At 39.8% G+C, this 12,515-nt stretch overlaps 1 protein-coding gene across 1 annotated transcript in view; it reads right to left on the reverse strand.

The window, feature by feature from the left end:
- Nucleotides 1-5,772: 5,772 nt before the first annotated feature.
- LOC137970849 (E3 ubiquitin-protein ligase RBBP6-like) overlaps nucleotides 5,773-12,515 on the reverse strand; it is an 11,315-nt gene continuing 4,572 nt past the window's right edge. The window contains exon 3 of the mRNA XM_068817471.1: nucleotides 5,773-9,648. Within this exon, the coding sequence (XP_068673572.1) occupies nucleotides 5,833-9,648 (3,816 nt within the window). The 3' untranslated portion in view covers nucleotides 5,773-5,832. The remainder of the gene's footprint in view (nucleotides 9,649-12,515) is intronic.

Raw genomic sequence — 12,515 nt, forward strand, 5'->3', positions numbered from 1 at the left:
ACAACAAGACATGAACCCAAAAAAGTTGGTGAAGGTTGTTGCAAAATTAAGACAGCGTGGGGAAAAGGATCAACCACCGAAACTCCCATGCTACATAAAATGGCTTAAAAACGTCGTTAGCTTTTTTTTGTTTTGTTTTTTTTTTTTTTTACTGAGGTGCCGTATGGCAATCCCAGTCTAAAAATCGATGGCATTTGTTCGGTGTTATTTTTTTTTTCTTCCGTGTCGGTAAAAGTCTTCCCTGTCACTCCCCTGGTAAGTGGTATCTTTGTGCATAGAGCCTTCTGCGCGTATTTTCTTAGGATCGAGAGGGTAGTGGAACTGCGTAGATTTCTCTGGTGGACACAGTAGAATCATTAACTTAGCCTGCAATGGCGTCGAAAGTCATGTAAGGCGAATCGCGTTTTAGTGGATCCTTAAACAAAATATACCCTTATGGAGCTCAATAATGGAAAGTCAGTTGGATAAATTAGGCAGGCGGTGAACCAACACCTGGAATCTCAAAAGCGACGAGTAATGGACTTCGACAACAATCTGTCGCCCGTCGAGCAGAAATCAAAGTAAGCTAAATTTCTAAAATAATATTTACCAAGTGTGCTGTTATGTAGAACACTGAAACCAGATGGAAAATTCTCCGGTAACTTATGGGTGCAACAAAGACAGAGAACGAATCGAACACCTCAAGTGGATCTGTGATCAACTCTGCACAGTCTTCAGGTAAAAAAAATTGGAAATGTGACAGCCAAGAATTATTTGAAAGAAAGCTTGTCGTCTATTTTGTGCTTCATTATTCAAGGAAAAGGTTCTTCATGGAAACGGTTTGATCCTGAAATTTTAGTTTGTTGTAATATTGCGCATATTTGACACGATTGAGTTTTTTCTCTTCACGCACGCAATAATAGCAAATATGCTGTTTGTTTCAAAAAATTGTTCGCTGGAAAAGGTGGCCTTTATGAATTCATCATGTTTTATGATATGTGTGCTGGATAGTTTTTATGGCAATAGTAAAGCATTTTCTTGTTATTCAAGGAAAATGTTCTTCAGGAAAGGGTTTGAACCTGAAGTACATGGTAATTTGACACGATTGAGTTTCTTGCCTTCACGCACGCACTGAAATAGGAAGAGGTTTTCGCCTCTAAGAGCAAATATGTTGTTGGTTTCAAAAAATTGTTCGCTGGAAAAGGTGGCCTTTATGAATTCATCATGTTTTATGATATGCAAGCTTAACTGGATAGTTTTTATGGCAATAGTAAAGCATTTTCTTGTCAAAATGAGGTTAGCGTTTTTGTGTTGTGCTAACTTAATTAAATATAAACAGAAACCCATAAGGGTTGAAACGTGTAACGGCCCCTTGTGGGCTGGGAAACAAGCTTCTGAATATTCAATTTGCTAAGTTCCATATTTGGAACAACAAGAGGGAGGGGTTTCCAAATATGGTACTTAGCACTGAATATTCAGAAGCTGTGAACGCGCGTTACACGTTTCAACCCTTATGGGTTTCTGATATAAATATACATTCTGCCTCGTGAGTTTGTTATTCTCGTTAACCAGCAATGGAAAGTCATTGCAACGCGAATGGCGTTTTAGTGCATCTTATGTTGTTTGTTTCAACAAAATGTTTCCCTGGAAAAGGATTCTTTGATATTTTCTGCCTTTGTGAATTATAATTTATTATATAGATACTGATGAAATACCAGGATTTCTCCTTTGACTAAAAATCATATCTTCACCGCGCGCAGTGAACGTATCACTTTTATCTTTCACATGTGAGGATATAGCTGTCGTTATGGTAACGAACACGATTAGCCAATAAAACGCGAGCTTCCTCTTCATTGTACGATGCTTTTGTGCTTTAATATAATTCTTCTCTACTACATTAACATTTTTATTGCAAATTTTACATTATCATGATTTGTTTTTCATAACTTTCATATCTTGTTTCATGTTACACAACATTCGTGTTTTAGTGGTTGGTGAACACTTTTTCAAGTAGAAAGAAAGTATCTCTCACTCGTTCGCTTCGCTCACTCGTGAGAGATACTTTCAGCACTCGAAGATAAAATTCGTATCCCCGCGCGGCCATGTAATATCCTCTATCTCATGTTGTGTATTGAATTTTCGAGCTTAAGGTTGAAACGTGATACGGGAGGATATTTTAAGTATAACTCTGTAAGCGGGAAAGGTTTCATGAAAGTAAACAGGTCTGTTGGAAGCGTGCTCGAGTTTCAACAAAATGAGCCCCAAAATCAGCAAAAAATTGTGACGCCGGTGAATAATAAAGTAGCTGCTATTTCCAAAATGATGGAATTACCTGGTGATAAGTAACCTCGTCTTGGAGAGTAAATTTTTGACTTTGCAGAAACAATGGTGGGCGATTGTGATCTTTGTTTTGAATTCGCTCATTTATTGTCAAACTTTATAACACTTGACAGAAAAAGGAACTTACGAAAACCCGGTATCTTGCCCGCTGCGCCCGCTGAACTCCGGCGATGTCACTTTCGATTTTGCGATTTATTTGTGCAGCCAAAACGTACAATAACAAAATTGAACGTAGCAAAAATATCCCAAAATGTTTGTCGCTGATCGTAACTGTTTATATTCTATATTCACGGTTCAAAATTAATGTTGTTTTCATGTTATTCTCGAGCGACCGTCCTGGAAACTTCCTTCTGCTCGTTCTAAAAACTGTGTATCAATATTTATTTACTTTTGCATCAATATTTGTTTTTGCATAAAGCAAGCTAACAAAATCTGTACCTTGCTAAGTTCGCATTTGTTAGCGTTAATAGTATTTTCGGTCCAATGCTTCTGTTTTACGAAGGCGTATATGTTTTTGGTCACCATGGCACTACAATGATAGACAATACCAAAACAATATCGAGCACTGTTAGAGCTACATATTACGCAAGGACAGATTTTTTTCGTCGTACGAACGTGTGAGAACCTGTGAGCCAAAGGGCCTCTGCTGGTATGACTTTTGGGTGACCCCTTAAATGGTCTTAATGACCCCCCAACTTGAAAAAATTGTCTGGAACGGTGCACGTACCACAGGCAACCCAGTGTACCCTCACGGAGGGTCTAGTTGTTTTGAAAATGCCAAAAATTTGGGTCGGTCGGACGACACGAAACGGAAAATAAAGGAGGTGGCCTTTCTTCTTTATAAAAATTCATTGCCCAACCGGTGAATTCCACGGTAAATTTCACGCTAAAGACCGATACCGCAGGAATCACGAAGCGATGAGTGGAATATCGGTTTTTCGAGTGACGTTTACTTTGGAATTCACCAGTTTGGAAATGAATTTTTCTTGAACCGCATGAGTTTTAAAAGAAAACAAGCACACCCTCAGCGAGCAATTGGAAAAGGAAAAAAGCCATTTCGGAGTCAACTGTCAATGGCCAGCAAATAGGAATCAAGTTAAAATTAGAGACGTTTTTAGTTCAAGGTCAAAAAAATAGTTTTACTGATGTACTTTATTCCACTTTTATCTCTGAAAACGAGGTCATTCGCATTTTGATGTATTTCACTGAAACACGCCAGCTTGGCTTGGAACAAGAATCGGCAAATACGGCAATGCAACCAAGAAAACACGAACTTCAAACAAGATCCGCTCCAACACTAAATTAACTTTAGGTGCTTTCAACAAACTTCTGAAAACACAAGCTAGTGAAATTTCCCCCTAATGTTACGAGAACTCATTGCGATTACGTGTTTATAACAAGGGCAACTTCTTTTTGCCACTGTCGAGGCACATCGAAAACCAGTTGGGCAAACGGATTAGAAAAGCACTTGTTCGCTCGCATTTTAGAGCAAAACAAACAAACCAACTTTTTCTTTATGTCCGAAAGAGTACAGATAATTGTTATTTAATTCCAGTTGAGACTAAGAATTCGAGTTTCATTCCTGCATAAAGAAAAAAACGATTAAACCACTTTTTAAAATACGCATCCACTTGAAATAACGCATCCGTAAATTTGTGGAGTAACTTCTTCCACCAATTATGAGCTCTTACTGGTATTCTGTTTTGTCGTTGTCCGCGTTCTCTTTCTGTTCTAGTCATAGGTCCTCCAGGCATCATGCAACCTTATCAGAGCTTCTAAAGATATGCCAAACTAAGCAAATTAAAAATAAACACTCAGCCTTAAGTTTCTGTCCCTCCAATGCTTGACTTGAATAACTGCGTAGCCGCCAGTGTGGACCACAGCTATCATAATATGTCAAACTGGATTGAAACCAGCGAAAAATGCAGAAAGAAAACATTTTCCAAACCTTTTTCCATCTGAACACGAAAAGCGTTGACTGTGTAAGAACTATAGTTGGCATAGTATGGCCGTGTAGCCCCGTCGTGCCACAGCGCGCGAAAAAGGAAGCCTCGTTAACGTTTAGGTGAATTAACCTGGGTTGAGCCTCCATTCCAATTGAAAACCAATACCTGGTCAGCGTTCAAAAAAAAAAAAAGCAGCTGACCTCGGTAAGCCCGCGATATGGTCACGTGATACTGGGCAGCGGATACCTTGTTTTGACAGGTGTCAATTGATCATAACATGGATGTCCATATATCAAAGATGTATGCTGTAAACGGGCGTGATACTGGACACATGGAGGGGTGGACGGACGTACGGTCGATGACGTCATGTCTATAAAACCAAATTACTCGCATTGATGGGTTACCATATTTTCTCAACTATGGTGCTCCGCGCGTACTTTTGAATTCATTTCATTCATTCACACTTTCAGCTGCTTAAGTTGTTTAGCTAACTGGGATGATATTCTTAACTTTCATTCCGGAAAACTTGTATTTACATTCATTCCAGTTTTTGAGCTGATAGAAGGATATTAAGGACGTTGCCTACTATTGTTATTGCGCATACGTTCTGCGCATCTCGAGATACTCGGATTTCCTATCCGTGCTGCTTACTAATACAGGGATATTTTTGCGCGGTTTAAAACTATCCGAAGAAAGTACATCTTAGTAAGTGCTCTTGGTATCCAAAAAGAAAATTGGGGGTAACCATGCATTTTTGAGAGATAATTAAGCTTCAATTTGAGAAAGAAAGCCATACGTTGCTTTGTATTTTAAAGCTTTTTACAAATATTATTCATCCATTATCTTTGAAAAACGCGTGGTTACCCCCAATTTTCCTTTTGGATTTCACATTTCTTGCATAATCACACACCGGGGAAAAAATATCTTTAATTAGTAGGCACCGTCCTTAAACAATCCAATAGGCTAGTTCCGAATAGACTATATTCGTATTCTCAGTATTGGACTGTATTGGAAGTATTTGCTCTTGAAAAGATTCCTCCCACTATCCTCCATTGCAAGCTAGTTCTAGTCCCATACTAAGTATACGAATATGGTCTATTGTGCAGCAACAAAAGAACAGAGTCGAGGTTCAGGGGAATAAATTTTGCACTTTCCTTTGTTTTGAACAAAACAAAATGCTAATTATTCCCCTGTTCTTTTTGTTGCTGCACAATTCGAACTAGCCTATTGATTGAGCACCCGTTGAACATGAAGGGATATCTAGCTATTGGAAAGCAAGGCGCCGAATTGCCTTTAACCAATTACGTATCAAACACGAGCAAGTATAATAATTTATTAAGCTTAATTTACTGAGCTTTACTTGTTTTATAATCTTCTATGTATGAAACTTTGCTTCCCGCTCAAAACCTTAAGTTAAGCGAAATGCAAGAAGGAACAATGGCTGATAACCGACATCCATTGAACCAATGAATGCATTAGCTAAAACTTATATTATCTATAGTGTTTCATGCTTTTTGAGGAAGATCTTGGATAATACAATACCCATACGAGTTGGTCAAATAGTGCTTTATTGGGCATAAGCTACCATGACAACATTGTCTCCTCTAACAAACAACTGATTGACATGACGACGCTTAAAAATCAAACACTTATTCCGACCAAACAAAATTGGTTTTGCTCGAATACTGTTGGTATCACTTGATCTTTTGTCATGATCATTCAGTTCCCCATTTTTAATTGAATTTTTAATTCCCTCGAGTTTATCACCGACCATTTTATTTCCTGAATCCTCCATTTTGCTGCAAAATGTTTCATTAAGTTTTATATTGTCATATTTGACACTTTTTATTGGCAACTGTGGTATTTCATTGTCAGTGGTTACCTTCGAATCACTTTTCTTGTCTGTTCGTAATTTCTTGCTTTGCCTTGGCTCTGCGCTTTCTGCGGACCTATTCCGTTTCCTGGGGTTCTCCATTCGCGTCTTATCACTATTGTAAGGCTTTGATCTCACTTTAGAGCCAACAGGAGACTTAGTTCGAGCATTTTTTGCTGGAACTCTTGGTATTTTCTTTGATTGAGCTGCTTCAATTTTTCCTGAAAGATCACGGCCACCAACATCGGCAGATCCAGTAATGTTTGCTCCATTTTTTCCTCTTGACGAATTTACAATCTTGGATTGCTCTTTACCATGCTGGCTGTGATAAGCTGTCTTGTCCTTCTTACCTTTCTCCTTTTCTTTTTCCCTTTTCATTTCGTTTCCTTTCCTAACGCTTATCACAAGATTGTTTATCGACAGAGGTGTTACAGATGTCTCACCAGTTTGCTTACTTCCGCGTCTGGCCGTTTTATTTCCTGTCGCTTTTTGATGGTGAACGTTTACCGTTGCTTGACAGTGTTTTACAGCTCTTGAATGTTGCGTCCCTTTCTTAGTTCTTTTATTAACCGCTGCATGGCCAAGAGATTTCCCCTTCTCTGGTTGCTTACGCCTCGACTCTTGCTGAGGTTCAGACTTGCTTGGATGTTCCCTGTTGTCGGTCTCACGAGGGCTTGGTCCTCGTTTGCGATCTCCAATCTTAAGCTTTGGTTGGCTCCTTTCTAATCTCATGTTGTTATCTTGCGAAGAATTGTTTCTGTTCTCTGTCGCCTCACCTAAAGAGTTCCTTGTTCCTTTCCCGCCAAAAGATTCCTTGTTAAAACTCCCACGTTCTTTGAAATTCCCAGAAAGCTTGTTTCCTTGTCCTCGAGTAGACTGTTTTAAATTCCTGAATGTTTGAGCGCTTTCAACCTTTTCTCGTCTCTGTCCCTCAATAGGCGATCTATTCAAGCAGTGCTTGTTGACGTTGCCGTTGTTTTTCACAGCCTTCTCCGCTTCACTTTGAAAACGAACGTTTTTTGTTTCCTTTGAACGAATACTTTTACCTGACGAAGAAACTCTCTTTTTACGACCCTCACGCAGCATTACTCGAAGATCAGGATTCTGGACACCTAGAGAACAATCTTTACTCCTGGAATTTACACTTTCAGACATAGATGTCCTGTCCTTGGAGAATTTGTTGGGCACATCTCCAGAAGAATTCCGTCCACTTGGGAGAAGCCGTTCGTCCTTCATCTTCAACTTACTGTTGCTTTGCACGGCTTTATATTTCGTTGCATCACACTGTATCACAGCCGACGTTTCTGCATCTGATTCAGACGAGGATAGTTCACCTTCCTCTTTATCTTCTCTTTTAATGTTTTCAACGGGTCGAGTATCATCCTCTCCGGAGCTTATCTCGCCATCTTCTTTCTGGTTGTCCTCTCTGAATGTTTTAGATTTGTTATCCATTGTAAATGGTTTTTGATCGGTCGTTTTGTCCCCAGTCCCTGGCTCAGCATTAATGTTTTCACAATTCCCTTCCTTACTCTTATCGGAAAATGATATTTCGTAACTAACTGTCTGCTCCTTCGGATTAATGCTGACACCCTTTCGTAAAGAGAACAACGTAACAGATTCATCTTTTAAATCAGTCATCTTTCCTGGCGTAGTAACGATGCTGTCAAATGATGGTGTTGTTTTCTTCTCCGTTGGAGAGGACACAATATCTTGATCTTTATTCGCACATGTAAAAGAATCAGTGGAAGGCTTCCCCAGGTCCCCTCGTTTAAAGGAAGTTTCATCTTTCTTTGACTCTGAAGATGTCTCCGCAACTTCGCTTGGCTCTTTTGTAATTTCCAGCCTGTGGGACGCCGTCCCCGACTGAAAATTGTCTCGACGTTTATTTTCAGACTTACTAGTCACACTTGAACTAAGCTCGACATTTTCCCCTCCAAATTTACGATTCCTAAAGTCATTTTCGTCTATCTCTACTTCGCAGCTGTAGAGTGAATGTGTACTCACAGTACATTCTTCGGTTATGGAAACAACCTCCTCAGAATCTTCATTCACCCTAGGGCATTGTGTACTGATTGTCTGTTTCAGTAGACTGTCGGGCCCTTTCCCTATTTCATTACGAACATCATCGGCAGGTTCCAAACAGACAGCAAAACTGGAGACGTTACTCTTTATACCTCCACATAATTCCAGAGAACGAAAAACGGGATGATCCATCACGTCGTCATGAGGGAGATCAGCATGATCACGCGATCCACGAGAAACTTTTTTGCTCGTTTGTTTTTTATCATCAACAAAAGCAATACTTTCTAATCCTACTTTTTCTTCTGATGAAATCGAAGCATCTTTCTTTGCGGAAACAATCGAGAAACTCAGGAAGTTAGCCGTGATATCTGTGTTGAGGGATCGGTCACCCTTGGGACCGCTAAGCTGGCAACGGTCTTTGCAATCGATCTCATGCATCTGTGCTTTCGTTTCCAATGAACTTTTTTCATCTCCTTTGCTTTTTTGTAAATCGCATGAACGTTCTCTGTCTGATTTTTCAATAGACTCGTCTTTCGCAGCTGTCAGTCTTGCAGTTTCAAGCGGCTTGCTCACATCACAATCAACTTTTTTATTATCCTTGAACACGTCGGCGACATCAGAAAGTAAGTGAGACTGGTTCCTTTCAAATTGAAGACTTTTCTCCTGTTTGTCAAGCACATCTCCATTGAAAGGTGGAATATCGGCGGAAGTCACGGTCTTGATGACATTACTGAATGAGCAGCAATCTACATCTGTTACTTCCGACGGTCTTTTGTGACAGTTATCAGTTTCTGCATGGTAATCAGTATCGTCAGCATCTGTTAAGTTCTCACCTTGTGTTTCGTTGCTTCTTTTCTCTTTAACTAACTCGGCATTTGATGAAGGACTTGAAACGCTTTCCACAATGGTACCCATAATGCAGTGACTTTCACCTAACACTGTTTCACACTGTTTAGTACGTCTTACTCCAGTCACTGATAGTACGTTATCGTCAACACCACTTGCAGAAGCTCGCAAAGCGATACTCAAAGATTGAGCAGAAGTTCGAAAAGATTCATCGTCAGTAACTTCCAATGAAGGATCATTAATCGAACAGTCTGAAAACGCAACATCTTTATCTGAAGTATGTATTACAGACCGTTCGCGTTGGCATGAAGTTGTACTTTCTTTACCCGACTGATTACAAGTGAGGAGTTGATCAACTGGACATTCCTGTGACGAGTTTCCGACTGTGCTAATTCTACTCAATTCCGTTCCAGCACACAAATCAAGATCTGCGGAATTACCATTTCCAGTAGGTGACATAAATGTTGACAGAGAGTCACTAATTACGTCAACTATTTCAGAAGGCTGTTGATTTTCAACTTGCGACTTTGTCCTTAACTTTTTCCTTTTCTTGGAATTTTTCATTTCAACTGTCACTTCATTACCCTCATCATGATGAATCCTTTGTTCCAGGGTGTATACCTCATCTACATCAAAAAGAGCCTGCAAAATTTAAATGTATTAAATTATATTAAATCAATTTATTCAAATGAATAAGTTAAACCTCTGTGGCCAAATCTTTTACACGCTACCGTTCCCTTATCGTATCTCCTGTGTACTTAAGTATCTGATGCCCGACCGTTACGCGGAGGATTAAGTGAATGTACAACAACAACAACAACAACAACAAGATTTATTCGCACCTATTACATCAAATAGGCTATGGGAAATACACTTTTTCGGAAAAAATATTTAAATGATAAGGGGTATGGGTAAATAATATGGGGTAGTGTGGGTAGTGGTCAAAGTGGCTCAGAGGCTTTCGAGTTAGAAAACGTGAATTCTGCAATTAAAGCAGTAATTTATGTGGTTAAAGGGTGATGAAAACAAAGCATTAAACAAAAATAGACGCTGCTGTTGCAATACAGAGTAAAAGCCAGGTTAGAGGGGCTGTCATACTACTCAAAGTAAAACACGCTACCAGCGTTAGATTCAGATTTTTGGAGAGTGGCTCATTTGAATTGTTATTCAGGTCCAGGATTCGTAAATTTAACTCTCATGGCGAGTAGCTATTTAAAGACAAATGCTATTAATCATATTGAACTGCATCCCACAAAGCAGCAATTACTGAAATGTTCCTTGAAAGAGCATATTGTTTCAGGAGAAGTGGTTTCTTTTCCTAAAGCATGCAGCAAAACTGACAAAGCATTTAGCTACCCTGAGTTTACAGACATAGTCATTGAACGTTACTAGGTAAAATGTAAACAAGACATAATGGCTCTGGGTTATTGGAATTCAGAAGTGTCTTTTTCGATCCCAGGTTATTTACTCTAGCATGACCAAATATGAATCACAGTTGGAAAAGAGGCAAGTCCAGCTCGGTACATGTAGGTCTTTCAGTTTTGACACCATTAGATTCCATGTAGCCAAAAAGAGTATTTACATTGTTTTATTGGGTGTTTCTTATTTGCATTTTCACTTTTCTGTTTGTTTGTTTGAGAGTTCTCGGATTTGCCACCTTGTTAACACTACCTTGTCACATAATAAGTAGTCTAACTAGTAGTAATCAAAGATTATGAGAGTGCGTTCGACGCCGTCACGTAAATATACAATGTATATACCTAAAATAAATGATTTCACCACCTGACTTTCAACCCCGGTCTATTGCTAAACTGATCGGCAACGAAGGTTTTACAGACATATATACTAGTTATAGCTGTCGCTAAAGTGCCAACGAGCCAAGCTTGCGTGATCTGGCGGCTGCAAACATCACGCGGCGTACTCGTGCTTAACTCTCATTGGTTATCGCTACGGTCAACATTTCATCGCTTTGGTCTACATTACACTCAAATTTGAAGCGCTTCTGAGATTTCGTCCGCCTAAAAATCTTCTCGCGGCTCTATAAGCTGCCGCCTCGCCAGGCCTTCTGTCTTCAGAAGGCCTGACTCGTTGGCAATTATAATGTCAAAGTCCGATTCCAGCTAAGTGGTCCCCTGTACAAACTGCGATTTGTTCATACGTTGCGTGACAGCGCCAGTTTCCGTAGGCTCACAATTTTTACCCTTCAAATTTCGTGCTAAATGTTCTCACATTAACTGCACATGTTTAAGCGTAAAAGCTAATTTGTAAAAGTATATTTAAATACATTATTCTCGGCTGGAAGCGGCACAGACAAAACCAAACATTTGCAATCGTCTGCTCGTTTATCGTCAGAGTAAACAAACTCCTTGCAACTGATTCAAGTATCATCCCTGATGAATGAAGTAGGCAATATTTACATAAGTTGCCGTTCCTTGGTTCAACCTCACCCTTATGGATCTTGCCTTCAGAGTACTTTTCCCCGATTTCAAACAGTATTCGACCGGATAAAGAGCTACATGTACAATGCATGTATCTGTCGCGACTGTAACTAGTCAACAAATGCAATCAAAATATAGCTGTTCCCACGGTTAACATCCTGAAAGCCATGGCGATTCAAAGTCGTGTTCTTTAGCATATAAAATAAACAAAGACAATTCCCTCAAATTTCGATAAATGCTACAGTCCAAGCGTTTAAACTCACCAAAATCCAACGCTGAGAGCACAAAATGGCGAGGCCTACGGCGACTGTAGCGTGAAGACGAGCTCACATGGCCTGCTCACATGTTCACCACATGTCTTATCACATGTAACGAGAATGTGACGTAGTTTAATTTAACTTAATTTAATTTAATTTAATACTTCCATTGCGCATAAATCCATACAGAAATTATCAAATGCGCATTACAATGAATATAAAAATATCCTAAAACGAGAGCGAAAACGAGGTCAGATGTCGTCATAAGTTCGCACCAGTTTCCCGGCCGACACATGCCCCTGCAAAAATCAAGCGGGGGGCCTTACAGCAATCTCGAAAAAAATTCTGCATACTCGTACACAGGCACACCAACTCGAAAGACACAGGACGCAAAAACGAAATTAGGCTTGCGTTCTCCTTTCCGTCGAACGCAATTAACCCTCTCGTCTTAATCACACAACTTAACTCTCTTTGGGGAGGCACGGTGGCCTCATGGTTAGTGCGCTCTCACGGTGCCTCTCTCCACCCAGGTGTATAAATGGGTACCGGCGAATTTAATGCTGGGGGTAACCCTGTGATGGACTAGCATCCCATCCAGAAGGAGTAGAAATACTCCTAGTCGCTTCGTGCTACAGAAACCGGGGATACGCTCTGGCCTGATGGGCCACTAGGCCTGTAAGCTGACTTTTTAACTATCTGAAAACAGCAAGACTCCTTAAAAATCAGAACTAACCATATTCCTCACAACTATACATGAAAGACATTAAGGTGGCTTACTACAGTTTTTCCGCAGAGAAAGATCAACATTTTGAAA

Source organism: Montipora foliosa, chromosome 9 (genome assembly GCF_036669935.1).
Source record: "Montipora foliosa isolate CH-2021 chromosome 9, ASM3666993v2, whole genome shotgun sequence".
NCBI lineage: Eukaryota > Metazoa > Cnidaria > Anthozoa > Scleractinia > Acroporidae > Montipora > Montipora foliosa.